Source organism: Lissotriton vulgaris, chromosome 2_1 (genome assembly GCF_964263255.1).
Source record: "Lissotriton vulgaris chromosome 2_1, aLisVul1.2, whole genome shotgun sequence".
Classification (NCBI taxonomy): domain Eukaryota; kingdom Metazoa; phylum Chordata; class Amphibia; order Caudata; family Salamandridae; genus Lissotriton; species Lissotriton vulgaris.
The window spans coordinates 664,386,817-664,407,356 of record NC_141687.1 but is presented as its reverse complement, the minus strand read 5'-3'; the positions used below and the strand labels follow the sequence as shown (position 1 = coordinate 664,407,356).

Below are 20,540 nucleotides of genomic sequence, written 5' to 3'. Positions count from 1 at the left end.
ATGTTCTACAGCAATGAGTGCAGACCCGGTGAGCACATTGAGGAGCCATAAAGAGCATCCTACTATTGAATCTTTACCATAACCACAGGACTCATGAGCAGACAGGTAAAAGGATACAAAAGAACCCTTCGACAAGGAATCAAAAGGACCTCCACTCTCCGCTTCAGGGGATTCCTTAACCAGGTGATACAGAGACATCTCTTCTCCCTCTGGGCAAAACGATTGAAGATGTGAGTGCCAAATCTGTCATACAGATCCTGAAGCACAGAGAACAAAAGAAAAAGTCTTTAGAGGAAGGAAACACATTGCTAAAGCAATTCACCCACAGATGTAGTCCTCTCCTGCATGTATTGCACTGCATGATTATTTATCAACAGCGTTTAATACCTCTCATGAGTCCTAAAATACTTTATATGTGTATCATATCCATGTGAAACGTTTACAGGTCTACCTAACAAACACACACAAAAAAAGAATAAGTAACTATTTTAGGCTACAGTGACAGGAGGTGCATGAAGGGGAACGATCCACCATCTAAAACGCTCTGGAAAAGCTGAAGTCAGAGGAGTTCTCCAGTTGGACAAGAGGACTCTTTCCTCATCTGTACATAAATGCCTTGAAATGTGGAAGTGGTAATAGATTCACAACCAAATGATAATGGGTATCACCATGTAGTTCTCTGATTAATGAGACAAAGCTAAAATAGAAGTGTGAGCAAATAACTAGATTCCACAATAAATCGCTGCATTGAACAGAAGGATTTGGATTGATCAGCTCAATATTCAATATTCGTTTTATTCTGAGCGTTAGAGTGGTAAGATGTTGGGTTGCTTTCTCACTTTGGAAGATTCCTTCATTGAATGAAATCTCCCTGCCATTCTACACACAAAACTTGCAAGTAGCATCCGGCAATTTGCTTCATTTCAGCCTACCTGAAGATCTGAAACTACCTATAGTTAGATTAGAGTCCAGCCTTTTAACCAATCAAATTCATTGAAATGTTGCACACCGACTCTACATCAGTGGTGGAGAAGCAAAGTTCCCCCTAGTACAACAGGCAGTTATCACACTTCCTCCTTCTGCACGACTCCCAATCAGGCTTTTGTGTAGGTTACAGTACCAATTCTGCCCTACTCGATGAATCATAATTCATAAAGCAAAATATTCACCAGAGTTCACCAGTTATGGTCAAGTGGAGAACCGGGCTTTATGGGCCTGGCGGCGCAGGGCACACCTTAAATCTCCGAGTTCACCTGCCTTGTTGGACAGAGACACGAGACACTCTGTTAGGCGTAGAAAACCTGGTTTATTAGCTGCAGCTAAGCACAGTTGTCCCAGAAGTACAGAGTAGGTTCTCAGGAGACTGCCCCTTTATTCCGTGGCGCACAATCTTTTATAGCACACATATTTACAACATATACTCCCAATACATACAAGGCTAGCCAATAAGAAAAGTTGGAAAACAAGTTATCAAGTGTCTCAAATACGCCCTTCTTTCACACCCCGTGTTCACCCCTCCCCTCAAGTTAATCAGTGCTAGTGCCTACAATCCAATTTGCAAGTGGCAGTACGTACTTGTGTGCCTCAAAGGATAGTTATGTAATGGGAGAATACAAGGAGAGAATAGCAAAGGCCAATCGGATAAGATAAAGTAAGGAAAGAATAGGGGAAGCCAAATAGTCAGTCGAGACAGGGATCAATCAACCCAGACATGGATTAGTGAACTCGGCCAGACAACAACATCGGTTTCGAAAACAAGGGCAGGAGGTTACTTTTTAACAAACGAGACATGTAGCAGCTGGAGAAGGCAAAAACACCCAGTTTGCCGTGCTGCCTGAGCGAGGGCAACACAAAATGGCGACGGGACACAACATGGCGGCCAAATACGGGACGAATTCGAAAACCGAAGAACCTCACATGCTTTTGGATCTGTCCTCAGGGTTAAAAACTGTCTCCCACCCCCCTTTTAAAGACAGACTTGAGAGGATTGCAATAAGACACCAGGCTCCCTTTTTGGCTCAGATCCTTCCTGAAAGACTGCCCTCAGGCAGTCTTCCTATCTCCTTTAACTTCCTCACTTGAGTACGGCATGCCTCAGGGCTCGGTGCTCAGCCCCAATCTTTTTAATATGTACTTTGAGCCATTGGCTAAAATTGTTGAGGCCTGGGTGTTGCGGGTGGACTCCTATGTGGACGACACCCAACTTCTCCTGATTTTTCATGAAAACATGCAAGCAACCCTGAGTACTTTCAAGCCCTGCTTAAAGTCAGTGATGGAATGGATGATCTACCTTAAGCTCAATTCTGAAAAAAAATTAAATCCTCTTCTTTGGCACCAAGTCGGCCCCTGAGTCTAGCATATGGCGGCCGTCTGATTTTGGTGCTCCTCCCCACTAGCACGGTTGGCTAGGAACCCAGGGGTAACATTTGATTCCAAATTCACATTTGAGCCTTAAATCAAGCCTTTATATGCCACTTGCTTTGCTATCCTTAGGTCGCTCAGAAGGAAGCTTCACCTTATTCAGGAGGACTTTAGGAAAACTGTTGGCCACGCCTTGATCATGGCCAAATTGGATTACTCCAACAGTCTGTACCTGAATATGCCGGCTTTCCTAACTCCATGGCTCCAAATTATTCAGAACTCTGCTGCATGCCTAATCTTAAAGATTCCCCCGCATACCCCTTTAACTCATCATCTTCGTCATCTTCACTGGCTTCCTGTCAGCAAGAGGATCCAATTCAAGGCACTCACCTTTGCATTTAGGGCCTCTACTCACATAGGTCCTCTCTACTTTAGGAGAAGATTTGAGCCCTATTTTCAATGTAGATCTCGGGATTCTAATAATCTCAAACTGCTCCAAGTTCTCGCATCCACAAAGCTAGAAGAGACGGGAGATATTTCACTTTCCTGGCTTGCAACTGTGGAATGTAGTTCTCAGCCTGCGGTGCAGTCCCTCTGAATCTGGTTTTAAACAAAGCCTCAGCCATTTTGGACTCCTGTCTAATGTGTACTCAGCCCGGTGCGTTTTAGGTTTTCTCTCTCTAAAGCTCTCCATTAGAGGCGGGACACCTCTTCAGAGGCAGCTGCACTCTCTACAAGTGCCATGAATTGAATTGATGGAACTTTTCACATACCCCTACATTTAGTACCTCATTTTCCTATTCACTTTGCATATAAGAGTACTTTCTCAGTCCTGAATATTTAATCGTGACTTTTTCAGACCATAGGGTTTTTTTAACACTGTCAGAGAGATTAAATACAAATGGTCCACATGCTTATTTTGCCCAGCATTGTCATTTTCCCTCTACTCTCTATGGGCTCAATTGATAATAAATCACTAATATCAAAGTCAGAATTCTGCATCTGGGGGATTGCTTCCACATTTGGAACACATTTTTTACTTTCTTGTGATTCACCAAGAATCCCAGGAGGCCATGTGCAGATTTACACTAGTATTTCCAGGAGTACTCAAAAGTGTAAAATGGCAAATACATAATACCTAGTACGTGAAAATGTTTGCCTGTTTCACATGTTGCAAATAGGTATTATCACAATTAACTATTTATATTTGCTGTTTCTCAAGTGAGAAAATAAATGTTCACATGAAGATACCCTTTCCCTCCACACTTATAATATATGTAAGTTCCTTCTCTCCCACCCCCATGCATACATAAGTTGACAACTCTGGAAATGCACTGACTGCCCTTGACAACAGTAGGTTTGCATGCTTTTCCAGAATGGCAAACTACCTGCAAGAGGTATTTGATTACTCACAAGTCGACGAGTCTGTGGGTCTTCCCCTTCGTTTACAGCTATGCCCACAAACCCACAATTCGGTGTAAATTTGTAGGTGCAAAACTGTCATGATCTCTGCGGGATTTCTGTATTCTTAAATACAGGTTGAGAATATAGGGGTATATTTACAATAAAGTGACCGAGCGCGGCGTTAGCCTTCCTGGCTTAAGGCTGCACTCCACCACTTCAGACACGCAGTGCTGCACCATATTTACAAGAAAATGGTGCAGCACTGCTTTTTGGCCTGCGCTGGTGCTAAACTTAGCAGCCTAGTGTCTGCGTTGAGGGGAAGATTGTTGATGTGCAGAAAGTGTCACCTTCCAACACATAAACAATCAGCGGTAATTCGCTGTTTCTATGTGTGCTGCACAATGCAGCACACATGAAAACAACAAAAATGAGGAGATATAAAGCATGTCTCGTCATTTCACCTTTTTAAGACCGGGTTTTCCCTGAACTTAATTTTGGCGCTGCCTCCTACTTAGGCCTTCCTGTTTCCCGTGAAAGGGTGCCTTATTTATAAGGCAGAGTTAAGCCACTTTAAGTGGCTTAACGCTGCCTTGTATATAAGGAGAAGCCCGTATCGCCATCACGTCACTGAAAGTGACGTTGTGGTGTCGATAGGGGCTTGAATATGCCCCATAGTTTGAGAAGGCACATTACCCACCAGTCCTCATTTAGTGAAACACGATTGGAAATTTGGAAATATATCCACGGAATTGTCTTTTTTTGTGTGCAGTTACATTGAATTTAGGCGTGAAAAAATACTTAGAGGTTTGGGCCCTGCGAGATTTCCATTACTTACACTTATTCCACTTCGCACTCTCTGATCATCGGCCGAAAACCTCATTTTTTCTAAGAATAATTTCTTAGGCTGAAGTAACTCTTTTTCGTTGCTCAGATATTCTAATTTATTACCATATAAATCCGTTAACAAGCCAGTTTTATGAATCTGGAGTTTTTCATGTTGAACTGGTCACGGATTCCACGCTGTGAGTCATGCCGAAAATTCCACAGCACTATTATCATTATTCATCGTCACGGCCTGCATTCAAGCGGGCAAACTCCGGAGGACCCGCAAATACATTTCTATATGTTTACGAACATCGCAACGCTCCGGGTATAAATTCTGTGCAACAGTTTGCACTGTTTCGCTGGCGACGCCCATCAGTCACCAGCCAGCAGAATGTGCGCAGGGTGGCGCGACTAACGACACGCGGGAAAAATGGATTGCTCGATGAAAAAGCAGAGGGGAACAACTCCAATGGGGATGGCGGGGGAGGACTCTTAACAAATGAACTGCCAGCCGGGAGAAAGTTAAAGAAAATCTCCTGCTGTAAAGGCATCGGGCTGGCACTTCTAATAAAAATCAAGACCCCTGAAGGAATTAATTACATCAGCATTACAGCAAGAATTTGTGGAATTGCAGAACGCAGTGGCACAGCCCAGCACCAGCTGCTTACTCGAAGCCGGGAAAACGGCGGGAGAGACAGCTCGTTTCTGAGGTGGTTTGCAGGATATTGTAAACGCATAATAGTAATAGACACTTTAATGGATGAAGCGGTCAAACCTCGGTGACAAATGAGGAAACCCATATTTTCTGTCTGCGGCAATTTAAGTGTCACTACTCTGATAGTTTGTTTGGCATTGAACATATGATATAACATATACATTTTCTTAAAATCAGTCTATGGAAAGAGGTACTGATTATTAAGGAGAAAATGTAAATTTGTTATGGTAGTTAAAAAAATAATACGTTTTATATAAAACAAAAAAAATTAAAGCAGATGTCCCAGGATTACACAGTGTAACAGAGAGAATTTTACTTGCCAGGGCGTTATGAGTTCTACCACCATGCTTAAATGCTTGAGGGGAATACATTTTTAAATAAACAGACTTAGAAAACCTTGATATTGCTCAAATATGAGGTTATCTAAGGGAATTAACATCTTGACTATAAATTTACATGTCTAGAAAAAATATGAACCTATAGGTACAATATGACATCTGTATATAATGGTTCAAAGACATACTATAAAAGCGTGACTCATTTTGCTTGCTTGTATCATTTCTTGAAAGTAGCACTTTTTTAGGGTACACATGTGTTCATTGTCAGGTAGGTATGTACACGGGTAGCCTATAAAAATGCAATGGGCGTTTTTTAAGGAAAACCTGTTGGTCAGTTTTGCATTTACCAGCCTCGTGTCTAAATACCTTGCATTTCTATTTTAGGTTTAAAGATCTGTAATTTCTGCTTGAGGTCTAAACATCTAGAGCCTGATTTACAGAAGTGTATTTTTCTAGTGGTGAAGACTGAGATTCACAAAATCACAGGCTTTGCGACCATAAAAAGCTATAGTATGATGCACTAAAGTTATTTTAAGAGTTAAATAGTATTTCTAACTTGCAGAGCAATTTTTGTGACTTATTCTGAATCGGAATTAAGAGTGGACCTGATAGAGTGTTTTCCTTCTATTTTGTGGTCATTACCTAATGTATCAATGTTGTACCACTGCAGTTGTAGCTGCAAATCATTGATCAGTTACCAACACCTGACATGGGATGATAACTGACCCACAGTGTGGAAGCTACCCACATGGGCCAGCTTTTGCTTTGAGAGAATTGTGCCACATGCACTTGTAGGACAGACGGTGGTCCAGGGAACTAATGCAGGCCCCTCACCCACTGATCTAATCCCTGGATATGAACAACTATTTTTAAAGCAGCTGTCCCCTTAAGGGACATAGTCTACTTTCACCAAACAAATGTTGACATACATGAAATGCGAACATAGGGATGGAAATCACTCACAGACAGCCGCGGTCGGTAGTGGGGGTACCTGCCGGGCGGTGACGTGTGGGGAGTGGGAGGGGGGGAGGTAGTAATCTATGGATTACGGAGCATTACAGGTAAGTAAACATATAAATAAAACGAATTTCATTGTGTGTACTGCATCCCCATATGAGATGCAGTGCGCGCACCGAAATTCGTTTTATTTATTTATATGTTTACTTACCTGTAAAGCTCTGTAATCCATAGATTTCTACCCCCTACCCTGCCTCTACCCCTCCCCACGTCACTGCCCGGCAGGTACTCGCACTATCGACCGCAGCTGCTAACAGACCTCATTCATTTTGTCCTGAGCCATTCGCAGGGGATCGCAAAATATAACAATATAAAATAATAATGATGTCGGGCATTTTGTGATCTGTGAATACACACTTTGTGATGCAACTGATTAGAACATGCGTCACATCGCACAGGGCAGGGTAGTACACAACCAGTCGGTCTGCTGAAACACTGACTGGCTTGCAAGCCTGCTTTATTGCACCTATATTGGCCAGAGGAGTGTTAGAACGCAATTTTAAGGTGGGGCATTCTAGCTGAAGATGGCCTTTGTTATAGAAGGTTCTATCTTCTCCACACTGCAGTTTAAAATCTCACATAATATGTATTGGGGACTTACGTGACCTTGAACTGGGACCTCCAAGAGTTTGGGAAACCAATTCTGTAGTACTACCTAGAGGACAGTGGTATATCTTGTAAAAATGTTTCAGTGAGTTGAATTATGAGATGATGGCAAATCATTCCATCATGCATTTATGTTTATGAATTCATCACAATCTCGGTCACATTCAGACTGCTACACTCAATTAAATTAGTCAAATACAAATTATATAAATAATGATCTGTGTATTTTATTAATGGTGAATTTTGTAATAAATAGGACACGTACAATACATAAATGCTTTTATTGCCAGTACTATAATATGAATCTGATGAGCTTAGTAATTAAATATGAATTTAAATCAAATGTGATTAAGAATAACACAAACTTCCTAAATGTGCAAACTGATATGACTATGGCAAGGACATTAGAGAAGTCAAAGCCCAGTGCATACTGAGGCACCGGACAGCACAATACGTTCCATACCTGCAGGTAAGGGCAATAATGCTGTTAGCACCCATGGGAGTAGACAAACAAACAAAAGCAGGTGGATCTGTCACAGTGGTAATTGAAAGCGGCTTCACTGTTATGCAAAGCAGCTCCTGATGTAGCTCTTGGAGCTGCAATGAAAGGAAAACCCAATCCCCCTTCAGAGTTACTGCCAGTAGGGGCTCCTGGAGGGAGTGCTGAGGGGCCGTGGGGCCGGGGAGGGTCAGGTTGGGGGGTAGTAAACTCCAGCATATGGCCGAACGGAGGTAAGTACATAAATAAATAAATAAATTACATTGTGCGTGCTGCATCGCCATTTGGCGTTGCAGCACGCACAATGTCATTCATTTTATTAATTTATTTATGTACTTACCTCCGTTCGGCTGTATGCCGGAGTTGACTACCCCCAACCCTGACCCTCCCCCGCCCCGCCTCACCACTCCGCAGCATTCCCTCCAGGAGCCGCTACTGGTTCTGTATATTCTGGCAACACCCCTTGCTTTTAGGGCTAATCCAGGCCCAGCTTCCTCAATAGAGAAGGAAAAAACAAACACAATGGTTTATGTTTTTCCTGCTGTTGTGTGGAAGTTGGGCGTGTGTTTTTCCACCAAGACACCAGGAGTTGAAGCGGAAGAAGTGCTGCTCAAGAATTTAGCTGTTTTTCATAATAGCTGAGTAAGGATTCACTGAAAACTGAGGAATTATCGGGGGAAGGGGTGTTGGTATTTCAGGTTCTGGTTATCCTGGTAATTTCTCATTTTCTTCCGGTCTTTACAATGAAGATTTCCGCCATTTTAAGTAAAGAATTTAATATAATTCGGATGGGGTTGGTAGCTACAGTTAAGGGACCACTCATGATAAATTATTTTCTGTAATTTTTACTGTTACTCATTATTGTAGCCATTAAGGTCATTATTTCTTCTTTGTTGTTTCTATTTCAGAACTAATAGCACATTTAAACCCCAGTAATGAGAGACCGGTGAATCCTAATGCTATTACTCAATGCTTGTATCTGTCCCAACAATGTACACAATACAATACAAATTCCTAATGAGTAGCGTGTTCTTTCACCTTGAGATTTCCTAGTTATGTTTAAGGAATTTTCTTTCTAAACTTTGCTTTCTTCCTATAGAAATAAAGACTGCGGTGCTCACATAACGTACTTACACAAGACAACATAGGTCATCTTTCTCACAACTCTCTATTCTAGTAAAAATTGCAACAAAAAGAAAGCATGCTTTCGAATTGTAACGTAGTATTATCTGATTGGACAAATCCTCTCCGGAAATGCCCGAGACATTTATTTCCGAGGTTAAAAATGTTTGATACATTTGGTCACTTGACATCATAGCTTGCAGCTCTCTGTTTCCTGACCCGTTAAGAGAATTGCTTATAATTTAAATTACTGAGATTTATCAATTAATCTAAGTTCTAATTCTAGATATTTTTGTGACAGTGACAGTTTATGCCAAATGACCTCACAGTTTGAATGCATGACATGGAATCAAATGAACTTGGGATCGTCATTTAAGGGGTAAGGTTGTTTATTATTTTGAAATATGTTTTAATATCGTAGCATGTGCAAATTCAGTAGTATTAGATTTTTTTGGTGATTGTCTTCACAAAAGCGAATAAATTGTCCTCAGTCAAAGATGTCTCTTTTAACATTCGGTTCATATTCTGCAACAAGACTGCTTTCTTAATTTCCTTTCCTATTCTGCACCTGCATATTTTCCAAATTAGTATTTAGATTCCTGTAGTGCTGCCGTTTGCTCACATATGGTTCCATTTTATATTTGGTTGAGGTTTGCTGCAGCTCTCATAACCTAAACCATTACTACAACTCAGAGCTTGAACTGGGTGATACATCATGTTTTTACCTATGTTGGGCTAACATTTATTTGCCCACATTTCATTGAAATTAAACAGTGCACAACTCTAAAATCCGATAGTTTCGGCCAGTATTGTGCTGTGTGTGTTGAAGGGGCCATCCAATGATTGATGTCTCAAGAGGCCTGAAAAGCAGACAGTAAATAAAATCCTGGAATCTCTGTTGTTGTTGATTGCAAAAGATGGGGGACAAAGTAAAGGGAAATCATTTTTTCTCCATTCTAGATGCCTGCATCAAGGAAATAAAATGTTTTGAAGAGGTGGGCTGAGAGGTAGAAACATAAACTAGTTGTTCTTTATTTTAAGAGAATAAGACTGATTAACTTCAAATCATACCTTCATTGTTTACCCAGCATATTACGAAAAATACACATAACTTTTTGCTTTGAATCTGGCCATGTATGGGTGTGGAAAGTAGCGGCTCCTCGAGGGAGTGCTGCAAGGCGGTAAGGCAGGGGAGGGTCAGGTTGGGGGGTAGTAAACTCCGGCATACGGCCGAATGGAGGTAAGTAAAGAAAGAAATAAATAAAACGAATTACATTGCATGCGCTGCATCACCATTTGGCGTTACAGAGTGCGCAATGTAATTCATTTTATTTATTTCTTTACTTACCTCTGTTCGGCCGTAAGCCGGAGTTCACTACCCCTCACCCTGACCCTCCTCCGCCCCTCCCCCACCACCCAACACTCCCTCGAGGGGCTGCTACTGGGTGTGGTAGCTGCATATCGTTGGCAGAATATCATTGTACATAAATATTGTGTCCTAAATAGGAATTATGAAACAATATTTATATCGGACAATATAGGATATTTTGGTTCACACTTTATGGTGACCATACTTGAAACAAGTCAGACGATATTGTATACCATATTCACAAATATAATCCACTCACAAATATCTTTGTGATGTAATGCTGAAAGGCTGGTAAGGATTTGACAACGCTTTTCACATGAGAGGTATGCGAGAGGGAGAGGTCATTAAAAGTGTCCCTGTATGCAACATACCTGCTCAGATGGGTAAAAGTTCATACTGAAAGCCATATTATTCTCATTATTTCGACTAAGATTGACATTACAACAGTAAGGATAAAATGCCCTTGCTGAGAGGTCCTTCTACTGGCCAATTGGAAGTAAAGCAACTCTGCTCAGAAGCTACTGTGCCAGCAGGGCAGAGCCCTACATTATTACAACTATTTAACATTATGTCCCCATAAAAACTCAGCAGCACTCCTGAAACGTGCTGCTACTGTCCCATTAAAAGTACAGGAGGACTGCTGAGGAGTGATGGTAGCGTCCTATGAAAACGATATCCACACCATTTAGAGGTGACAGATTTATTTTGCCCCTCTGTGATTTAAACGTCCAATCAAGGAGTTACATATTGTCTTAAACCAATGTACTATCTTAAGGAGAAGAATCCCAGGATTGTAGACCAGACATCAATGCATTTTGAGTAACTGCGGTATATTTCCCAATAGGTCTCTTCCTCTGAAAGGCCCAGTACATGACTTGTTAATAACACTGCCTCAGATGTACCAATATCTGAAATTACTCTATTTCGTAACAGGCCCGCACCTCTGGAATACTGATGGGGCTGGGGATGCGCCAAGTCTTTTCTACGAATGCGTAGTGTGTAAAAATGAGACACGTTTCTGCTACAAGTACCATCTGAAATTTGCCCCATTTGCTACACCTATTCATATGTGACAGAAAACCTTTCCAGTTTCTATCAATTTATTTGAATCATCACAACTTTCTCCTTCAATATTCTTCAAGATGTCCATGTAATAAATCACTTATTCAATAGGTCTACAAAACCCTAAGGCAACATGCTCGACTTTATCTTCACAGAAACAGTCTTGCTCTACAAACCCAAGCACTTTAAGAGGGTGACACCACTCTTAACAACATGCTTTTAATAACATCTCAGAAGAGACACTGGCACTAGCAATAAATACGGTCCCTGCCAAACTAGGAATAGTTAGTGAGGTATATTCCTCTATCGTAATTGATGGCACAACTATTCCACAAGCTGTGGACAATATAAGGAAAACAGCATTCAAAGCACACAAACCTTGGTTTTTAGAAAAACTCCTACTAAATAGAAATGATCTATGAAGATCAAAAAGATAGTAAAGACCTGTCAAATCGACTACCACATCTAAAAGTCCCAGTGGAAATGTTATTAAGATCAAAGCTCAACAAGCCATGAATTCAAATAAGTCTACATTAAATGTTCTGACATCCAAGACATTTTTGTAAATAAAATACTATTGCTAAGAAACTGCATTCACAACACAATTACCTCTGAGCCAGAAATAATTCTGCTTCCACTTTCCACTTACAACTTTCTATCACAATGACACCATCCAATCCAAAGTAATAAAAAAAGTTATCGTTTCCCAAACACATGGTGTCATCTTAAAAATTAATTCCTAATGGACGGCATTTTACCAGACTTATACGCTGGACAAATAATGCCTCCTTATTTAAGAAACAGAAGCCTAAAGACAGAGCTCAATGGTCTTTCTAACTGCAGACCAACCACAAATGCCCACATCCGGAAAAAGGTTCTATAAAAATGCCGGTCAGCTAGCCCAAGCCAGGCTTGGTTTCATAAAGGTTGTATCTCATACAATGCAACACTTTAAATCCTGGATGACTTTAACTACTTCTTGGACAAGAGCAGTACCTACTACCTTGTCCTTCTCATTTTATCAGTGGTATTACATATCCTTGATCATCATAGGCGCATCCAAATCCTTTAATCCTGCATGCATTTCAAGGGAAAGACCTTGAGTTGGTTGGTTTACTTTCTTCCTCACTAGTAGCTATTAATTAGTCAGTCTTCCTCCAACCCAGTCCCGATCACTTGCAGAGTTTCAAATTGAGCTATTACTGCTACAACGTTAATCAACTTGTATATAGAGCTGCACAGCTGTGGATTCTGAGGAAGGAACTTGGTATCTGAGTACACCATGCTCAGATCTCAGTCAATGGAAATCAACTCCTTCCAAGTTGTCTACTCTCCTCTGAAATTATGCCTTCCAATGGTGCAAAAATGGTAGTCAGCTCAGTTTTGTAGCCCAAAACCATATTAAATCCAAGAATAATTAAAATTAACCATCCTGTGTAGTCACCAGAAATCTGAATTCACATAATTCATTACAGATCGACCCCACAGTGAAAGCCGTCAGTGTTGTCATGGAGGCTTAGGCAATATTGAGGTCTAAGAAAGTCACAAAATATGTGAAATGTTGCAAATTTAGCAGATGTGAAACTTCGCATAATTTTTGCACATGGGAGCCTGATTCATGTAGAAAACATCTCAATGAAGGTAATTTTCATGCGAGAAACTATCAAGTAACATTCATGAAATTTCACATAATTTCTCAAAATTGAATCTCAATTCTGAACACCCATACTGACACCTCCCATAATGATTCAACACACAGCATACAGATTGGCCTGCACTTTCTTTCACTGGCCAAATAGGTAAACTCAGTATAGAGAAATCTACAAAATGTAAATAGAATGGAAGTCAGCCATCTCCCAGTCCTTCTTTAGAACAGCCCCTACTTACAGAAGAAATGAGATACCAAGAACACTTCATTCATTTCAGCAAGACACTAAAAACCTACCTGTTTATAAGCACTTGAATTAGGCCTCTATTGAGCCTAGATCCTCAACTTTTTCCTCTACCAAGTCAGTTTAAACCTTCTTCCTTTCCATTTTCTCTCCAACACTAGTCATAATTTCTGTTCCCTAGATTAATCAATGTCTGTGAAAGAAAAAACATGTGCTCTTTCTACCTCTTTTCTATTCTATGCATGATACCCCTCTGAGCTATTTCTCTTACTGTTTCCTCCTTCTCTGTACCACAATTTCTCTAACCTCTTCTTGCTGCTAAATACAGAAAAGATTGCATCTTTCCCACTAATCTGTTATTTTACAACTCGTCATTCAAGTTATGCCCTGAATCATATTCTGCGTTGGTAAAACCTTGTCTATACCAGTTGTATGGAAAGTAAGGTACACCATCACTTTGTTGATCCTAAAGAAAAAAAGGATTAAATTAATAAAATTAAATCCTAGGAAACAGAATTTCTCACACTTCTATACTGTTTCATCACAGCATACCAATAGGTTTTTGGTTATTCATAATTTTTAAACATAATGTTTATGTGTGAACTAAAATATATGCAGATTAATTAAAATATTTTGCAGTCAATTAAGGTGGTAGGAGAACTATTGCAGACATGATGGAGAAGGCTCTGTTTACATGGCATTCTCTCTATATACGCATATGGTTAAACTGTTGAGAACAGAAAGTAGGTACATGCAAAACAGTAAAGGATGAGGAATGGAAGTATGTTAAGAAGGAAGAAAAAAGGATAAGGTTTGCAAAGTAGTGCTGGAAGTGGTTTCTCAAAGCCATCAGCGATGGTTGCATTCATAGGACAGCTAGCCACGAGTTTCAGATATCCCTGAACAATTAGGGGAAGTATTAGGATAACTCCTATCTTAGTAAGAGTTTAGGAGTCTCCAATCGTAGTACAAACCTGCTCATAAAATTATAGTTTTATTCACCCCCGAAGAATTTCAGCTTTCCACTAGCTGAGGGCTAGAGTTCTAAATTGCCTTACTTTAATTACATTTAAAAATATTATTTCAGGGTAGAGGTGATGTTGTTGTACATTTGTGAGCCTGAGGTCAGTCTGATATTGCAAACAGGATAACTTCAAGTGAAGCATCTATTCTAGGAGGGCTAAAATAGAAGCTGTTTGGGTTGTTTTCCATTTTGTAATGTGGACAGGACCAAAACATAGATCATCATTTTGAATCCAGCTCTAGGTATGATGTCCATAGTTCATGTCATGGACAACTGGAAGTTGGCTGATTTACAAATTAGTTTACATAATGAGAAGCTTTTGGAAAGGGGCGACCACTCGGTCCCCCCGAACGTATGGATGAGTGCCTCGATCCCCCCGGGAAGCCATTTTTGGGCGGGAGGCGCGTCTCGGCTGGTATGCCCGAAGCGGCGTAGCCGGGGCGCGCCTTTTCCCGCCCTAGAGTGGGCTGGCCTAGACACCGACGCAGCCAGCCACGCCCCCGGGGCGGGCAGGGGCGGGTTTTCGCCCGCCCTGAAGACGGATAAAAGAAGGCGCAAGACCAGAAGACGTCCTCTTGTTCTTGTGCTCCGAAGCTGCACCTCCTCGCTACACGTGAGCTCGGGACGGAACGAAGAGCCAATTTTGAGCGTTTTGATCTTTTTCTTTGTCTTCTAGATACTTCCTCGGAGAGATGCCCAAGAAAGGCGCAAAAAGAATGACGACCGATCAGATGGTGCGGGCCCTTTGCAAAGAAGTGTCCGACATAAAGAAACGGTTGGCGGAGCGAGATGGGGAGGAGGGTTCGGGCACCCCGCCGGCTGGAGGGAGACCTAAGAGGCCGAGAAAGGTTCCAGCCGGTGGGGCCGTCCCGGTTCCCTCTGCCCCGCTCGAGGCGCCGACCCCAGTACCGATGGAGGGGAATCCAATCCCCGTTGTCGTCACCCCGACATCCAAGGAAGACATGCCCCCCGAGCTGGCAGCACAGCTAGCAGCATGGTTGGGGGATAGTAGTGATGGCGCCACGGCTGCCGAAGCACAGGCGCTGATAAAAGGGCTTCGTGAGAAGAAAGAGGCAGCTAGAGTGGCTACGCCGTTGGCGGGGATAGACAAGCCGCAAGCGGCAGAAGCTGCGTCCGGTGCAGGTAAGCGGCCATTGCCGATTGCAAGGGACGAGTCAGCACCCTCTCGTAGAGAGAGATTAGGACAACATGTGCCTTTAGCTATAAAGGAAAAGATCTGGGCGGGGGAGTACGTGAATATTTTTTCCCTGCTTGTTGATCATTATGATGTGGAACATGTAAAAAGTCAGAAGGACTTAATGCATCCGAGTGTTTGGCGCGCAAAGATGGCCGCCTTTAAGGTAAATGAGAACATTGGCAACTGGGGCAATGCATGGGGTATTTTCACATCAATTTTGGGGGAACGTAGGCCCGAGTTGCTTCCTGAGTTTCCCGTTTATCAATCACGAATTATGGGTTACTCGACAGCGTATCAAGGTAACCATTGGTTTTGTTATGACAATTTGTTCAGGAAAGAAAAGGAACATAACAAGGGTTTGACTTGGGATTGTTACGATTCTTTAACATGGGATAAGATGAAAGAATCGGGAATGTTAAGAATGCCATTGGTCGGGAGCACTGTTGTTGATTACTCCCGCCAAAATGTGGGGACGCCCTTTCGACCAAGTACGAGCACCGACGACCAGTCGAGGCCCGCAGGCAATACAGGGAGAAAGGGTTTCTGTTTTAATTTTAACAAGGGGAAGTGTACCAGGCCTCCGGGATCGTGTAAATTCAAACATGAGTGTAGTACGTGTGGGTCGTCCCATCCTGAGTCATCGTGCAGAGCCAGAACGAGTGAGAATGGGGGTAAGGGAGGCGCCAAACAGGTCTAAGCTAGGCCGAGGGGCGCCTTTACCAACCCCGATTGATACCTTGGCAATGATTCCCTGGCTCAGCGAATACCCGGATCGCACTTCTGCCGGGGTGCTGCGGAACGGTTTTACACATGGTTTCCGCATCCCGGTAGGGGACTTTCAGGGTGTAGGGATGTGCAAAAATCAACTTTCCGTTTTACAACATGCATCTGTAGTGCAAGAAAAAATTCAGAAAGAGGTTAGCCGGGGACGGGTCGCCGGCCCGTTTAGTGAGCCCCCGGTACCGGATTTCGTTTGTTCTCCGTTAGGGGTGGTCCCCAAGAAGGACCCGGGTGAGTTTCGTTTGATTCATAATCTATCTTCTCCATATGGTCTTTCGGTGAACGACGCAATTGAGCCAGAAGTTTGTTCGGTGCGATACGCATCTTTTGATGAGGCGGTAGCCATCTTGAATCGCCTGGGGCACGGGACGTTGATGGCGAAATCTGATATCGAGTCAGCGTTCCGGTTGCTTCCGGTACACCCAGACGATCAGCGTCTTCTGGGATTCGGGTTTCAGGGGTCATTTTACATGGATAGGTGTATGCCAATGGGATGCTCTATATCATGTGCTTACTTTGAGCAATTCAGTACTTTCCTGCAATGGGTGTTCACTAAGAAAACGGGTTTCCGAAATATAATGCACTACCTTGACGATTTTCTGTTCCTTGGCCCCGCCGGTACTTCCGAATGTGCCCGGGCCTTAGCTGAATTCTGTGTGTTAATGGATCATCTTGGCGTGCCATTGGCACCAGGTAAAACTATGGGTCCCACGACTTGCCTCGAGTTTTTGGGGATCGAGTTGGACTCAAGGGAGGGGTGCTTCCGTTTACCAGCTAGCAAAGTGTCGAAATTCAGGGCAGCCCTCCAAGTATGTTTAAAGGCATCCAAAGTTACACTGCATCAGTTGCAACAGTTAGTGGGAAAGTTGAACTTTGCCTTGAGGGTGATACCAATGGCTCGCCCCTTTTCCCGCTCAATTGCCCAAGCGATGGTTGGCTTAAAGGAGGGTCATCATCGCACAAGGTTATCGGCCGAGGTCCGCCAGGACATGCGGATTTGGTTAGCATTCTTGGCGGACTTCAATGGCCGGGTCGTCTGGAACAAGCCAGCCGTCTCCTCTGAAGAGCTTGGGCTATGGACAGACTCAGCAGGAAGCGTAGGTTTTGGCGCCATCTTCGGCACAAAATGGTCGGCACAAAAGTGGCCCCTATGGTGGCACGAGAAGGGGCTGACAAGTAACATCGCTTTCCTCGAACTATTTCCCATTCTGGTGGCCCTGAGAACCTGGCCAGAAGGGTTCAGAGATCATTCTGTTGTGTTCTGGTCCGACAATATGACCGTGGTAGAATGCATCAATAGTCAGGCAGCCCGTTGTAAGTTGATTTTGAGGCTCCTCAAAGAAATTGTCTTACTGTGTATGCAACTGAACGTAGTATTCAGAGCAAAACATGTCCCAGGGGTGATGAATCAGGCTGCTGATGCACTGTCTCGTTTTCACATGCAGGCTTTCTCGGGTTTCCTTCCTTCAGCGGACCCGGAGCCGGCACCCTTCCCCGAAGCTCTCTGGTCTCTCGGTGCCCCGAACTTCGTCACCTCGTGGGAGAGAGTCTAGCACCCAGGACAAGGAAGGCATATGAAGGGGCGTTCCAGGCCTATTTAGCCTTTTTGGGGGCAGAGAGAGGAGGACTTTGGGGTCAGGAGGAGTTGGTAGTACTTTTTCTGATGTCCTTACGTAGGGCTGGGAAATCGGTGGCTACGGCCCAAAGGCATCGTGCCGCCATTTCCTTTGTTGCCAGGGCCCATGGCATCCTGGACCCAACAGCGTCTTTCACGGTACAAAAAGCGCTACGTGGGTGGCAACGTCTAGAGGGTCGCAGAGTAGATGTACGACGACCGATAGGTCTAGACAGGTTGTCCCAGTTACTGGTCACGCTCCCGAACACATGCTCGTCCCCGTTCGAGACCTGTTTGTTCCGGACTGCATTTACGCTGGCATTTCACGGGGCTATGAGAGTTAGTGAGCTGGTTGCAAGGAACAAACGGGACGTGACGGGGGGCTTGTGCAGGGAGCATGTCCAGATCAGGGGTGATGCGATGATTGTCTCCTTTCTCAGGTCCAAGACTGACCAAGATGGGAGAGGGGACTGCACGATCATCCGCAGGAACCTCGACTCATCCATGTGTCCGGTACAGTGCTTAGAAGATTACCTAGCACGAAGGGTGGCATCATGGGGAGGGACATTGTTGAGGCATGCAGACGCCACCCCGCTGACGAGGTTTCAGTTTCAACGGGTGCTTGCAATGGCCATTGCTGCAGCGGGTTTGGACCCGGGCGAATTTGGGACCCACTCCTTTCGTATAGGGGCTGCCACTGAAGCTACAGCCAGAGGTCTTAATGTAGAACAAGTGAAACGTGTGGGGCGCTGGTCCTCCAATTGTTATAAGAGGTACGTGCGATTGCACATGTTGTGAAACTGTAATCATGTACTCACGCCTCTTGTTTTTGTTTGTTTTCAGTTGCGCAAGCCTACGCGGCAGGGCAGACTGAGCAGTCGACCCAACACCAGGTCAGCGGTCGCACGTCACCGGCTGTGAGGAAGGAGGTTTGGGTCGTGGGCCACTCATACGTGAGACGGGCTGCAGACGTATTCAAAGCAGGTGACATGGTTCACGTATCTGAGGAATACGGGTACAGAGTGTCCTTCTACGGAAGGGGCGGTCTCTGTATTGACCAGTTTCAGGAATTTTTTGAGGGCTTGTTAGAGCGGATGAGGTCACCGCCGTCCATAGTCATAGTGCATTTGGGGGGCAATGATTTGGTCACCACCGGTAGACGACTTCTCCTGGAGGCTATGCTTTCCACGGTAAGTTGGTTAGCGAGGAGAGTTCCGGGGTGCCTAATCGCATGGTCTCATATGATCCCACGAAAAGTGTGGCGGGGGGCTATCTCGATCCCTGCTTTGAATCATTCGGTTAGAAAATTGAATAACAAAGTGAGTAGGTTGTTCCGTTCCAAGGCATTGCATTCGATCTCGCATAATTGTATTAATGATGACAGTATGTATCTGGGGGATGGTGTGCATTTGTCGAGGGCGGGGAATGAGTTACTCATAGGAGACTTCCTAGCCTGGTTAAAATCTTTGGAACATGACCTTTAGGTAGGAGTTTTGTGGGGGGTCCGGATAGCCGGTCAACTATCCGGACCTGTGGCGGTAAGGTCATGATCGGTGAGCACTAATTGGTAGATCCCTATGAGTGGGCGTCACCCAACACGGATGGGAGCGCTCGGGAGAGGTGGCCATTGGCCCCTCAGTGGGGAGGCGGTCCCGTCTAAGGGCGGGTCGCCGGAAGTAAAGGAAAGGCGGTCAAGGCCCCTTCCTTTGTAGGAGGGGTTACAGCCCCCTCCTGGGGAATTTCCCGGGGCTAGTGTCATCTGCGACGGCAGATGCGGTAAGTTGTGTGGGGTGGGGAGAGGTCAACGATACCTTCTAGATACCACACACAAGTGTTCGAACGACCTTTAAATGGCGTCGAGTCTTAAGTGCCCCCGTCAAGTCAAGGGAAATTGTTAGTAGTTGCACTTGTGGTAAGCCCCTGTGCCATCGCCCCTCCTAAGTGGGAGGGGTAAGTCTGGTTAGGGATCTTGACACCGGTTATGACCTTGCCGTTGGCCCTTAAACGTTAGGATGTACAATTTCAGTATTCTTAGAGAATGTTTTGTAGGATGCTAGTTCGGCTAGGAGAACCTCTGTATTAGAGATTATGTTAAGGTTAGCCAAACATCGTAATGTGATAATGAAATTGTACATAACATGAAAAACGTTTAATGTTTTAATCTTTTGTTTTAATAAATACGGCCGGGATGGTCACTCCATCCCACATCCAAAAACTTTAAGAACAAGTTTCCGGTTTCCCTTCCTTTTGGGGATTGTGTTGTGAGGGGGTGGCGGGTATCTCAGCCATATGGAAAGGGGCGACCACTCGGTCCCCCCGAACGTATGGATGAGTGCCTCGATCCCCCCGGGAAGCCATTTTTGGGCGGGAGGCGCGTCTCGGCTGGTATGCCCGAAGCGGCGTAGCCGGGGCGCGCCTTTTCCCGCCCTAGAGTGGGCTGGCCTAGACACCGACGCAGCCAGCCACGCCCCCGGGGCGGGCAGGGGCGGGTTTTCGCCCGCCCTGAAGACGGATAAAAGAAGGCGCAAGACCAGAAGACGTCCTCTTGTTCTTGTGCTCCGAAGCTGCACCTCCTCGCTACACGTGAGCTCGGGACGGAACGAAGAGCCAATTTTGACCCACCCACCAGCCCCTGAGGACAGCAAAGTTGTTGTGCAATAAAGTGAATTGATAAGTTTGTTTTTCCGTTTCGTTTACAGGCTATAACAGTAGC

General features: G+C 44.1%; 1 protein-coding gene across 6 annotated transcripts in view; it reads left to right on the top strand.

The window, feature by feature from the left end:
* Positions 1–20,540, top strand: part of WT1 (WT1 transcription factor) — a 273,662-nt gene that overhangs the window by 155,872 nt on the left and 97,250 nt on the right. For 3 of the 6 annotated variants that reach the window (XM_086955844.1, XM_086955845.1, XM_086955842.1), the window contains exon 4: positions 9,189–9,266. The exons of the other annotated variants lie outside the window; for them this stretch is intronic. In XM_086955844.1, coding sequence (XP_086811970.1) covers positions 9,189–9,266 — 78 coding nt within the window. The remainder of the gene's footprint in view (positions 1–9,188; positions 9,267–20,540) is intronic. 6 annotated transcript variants of the gene reach the window in all.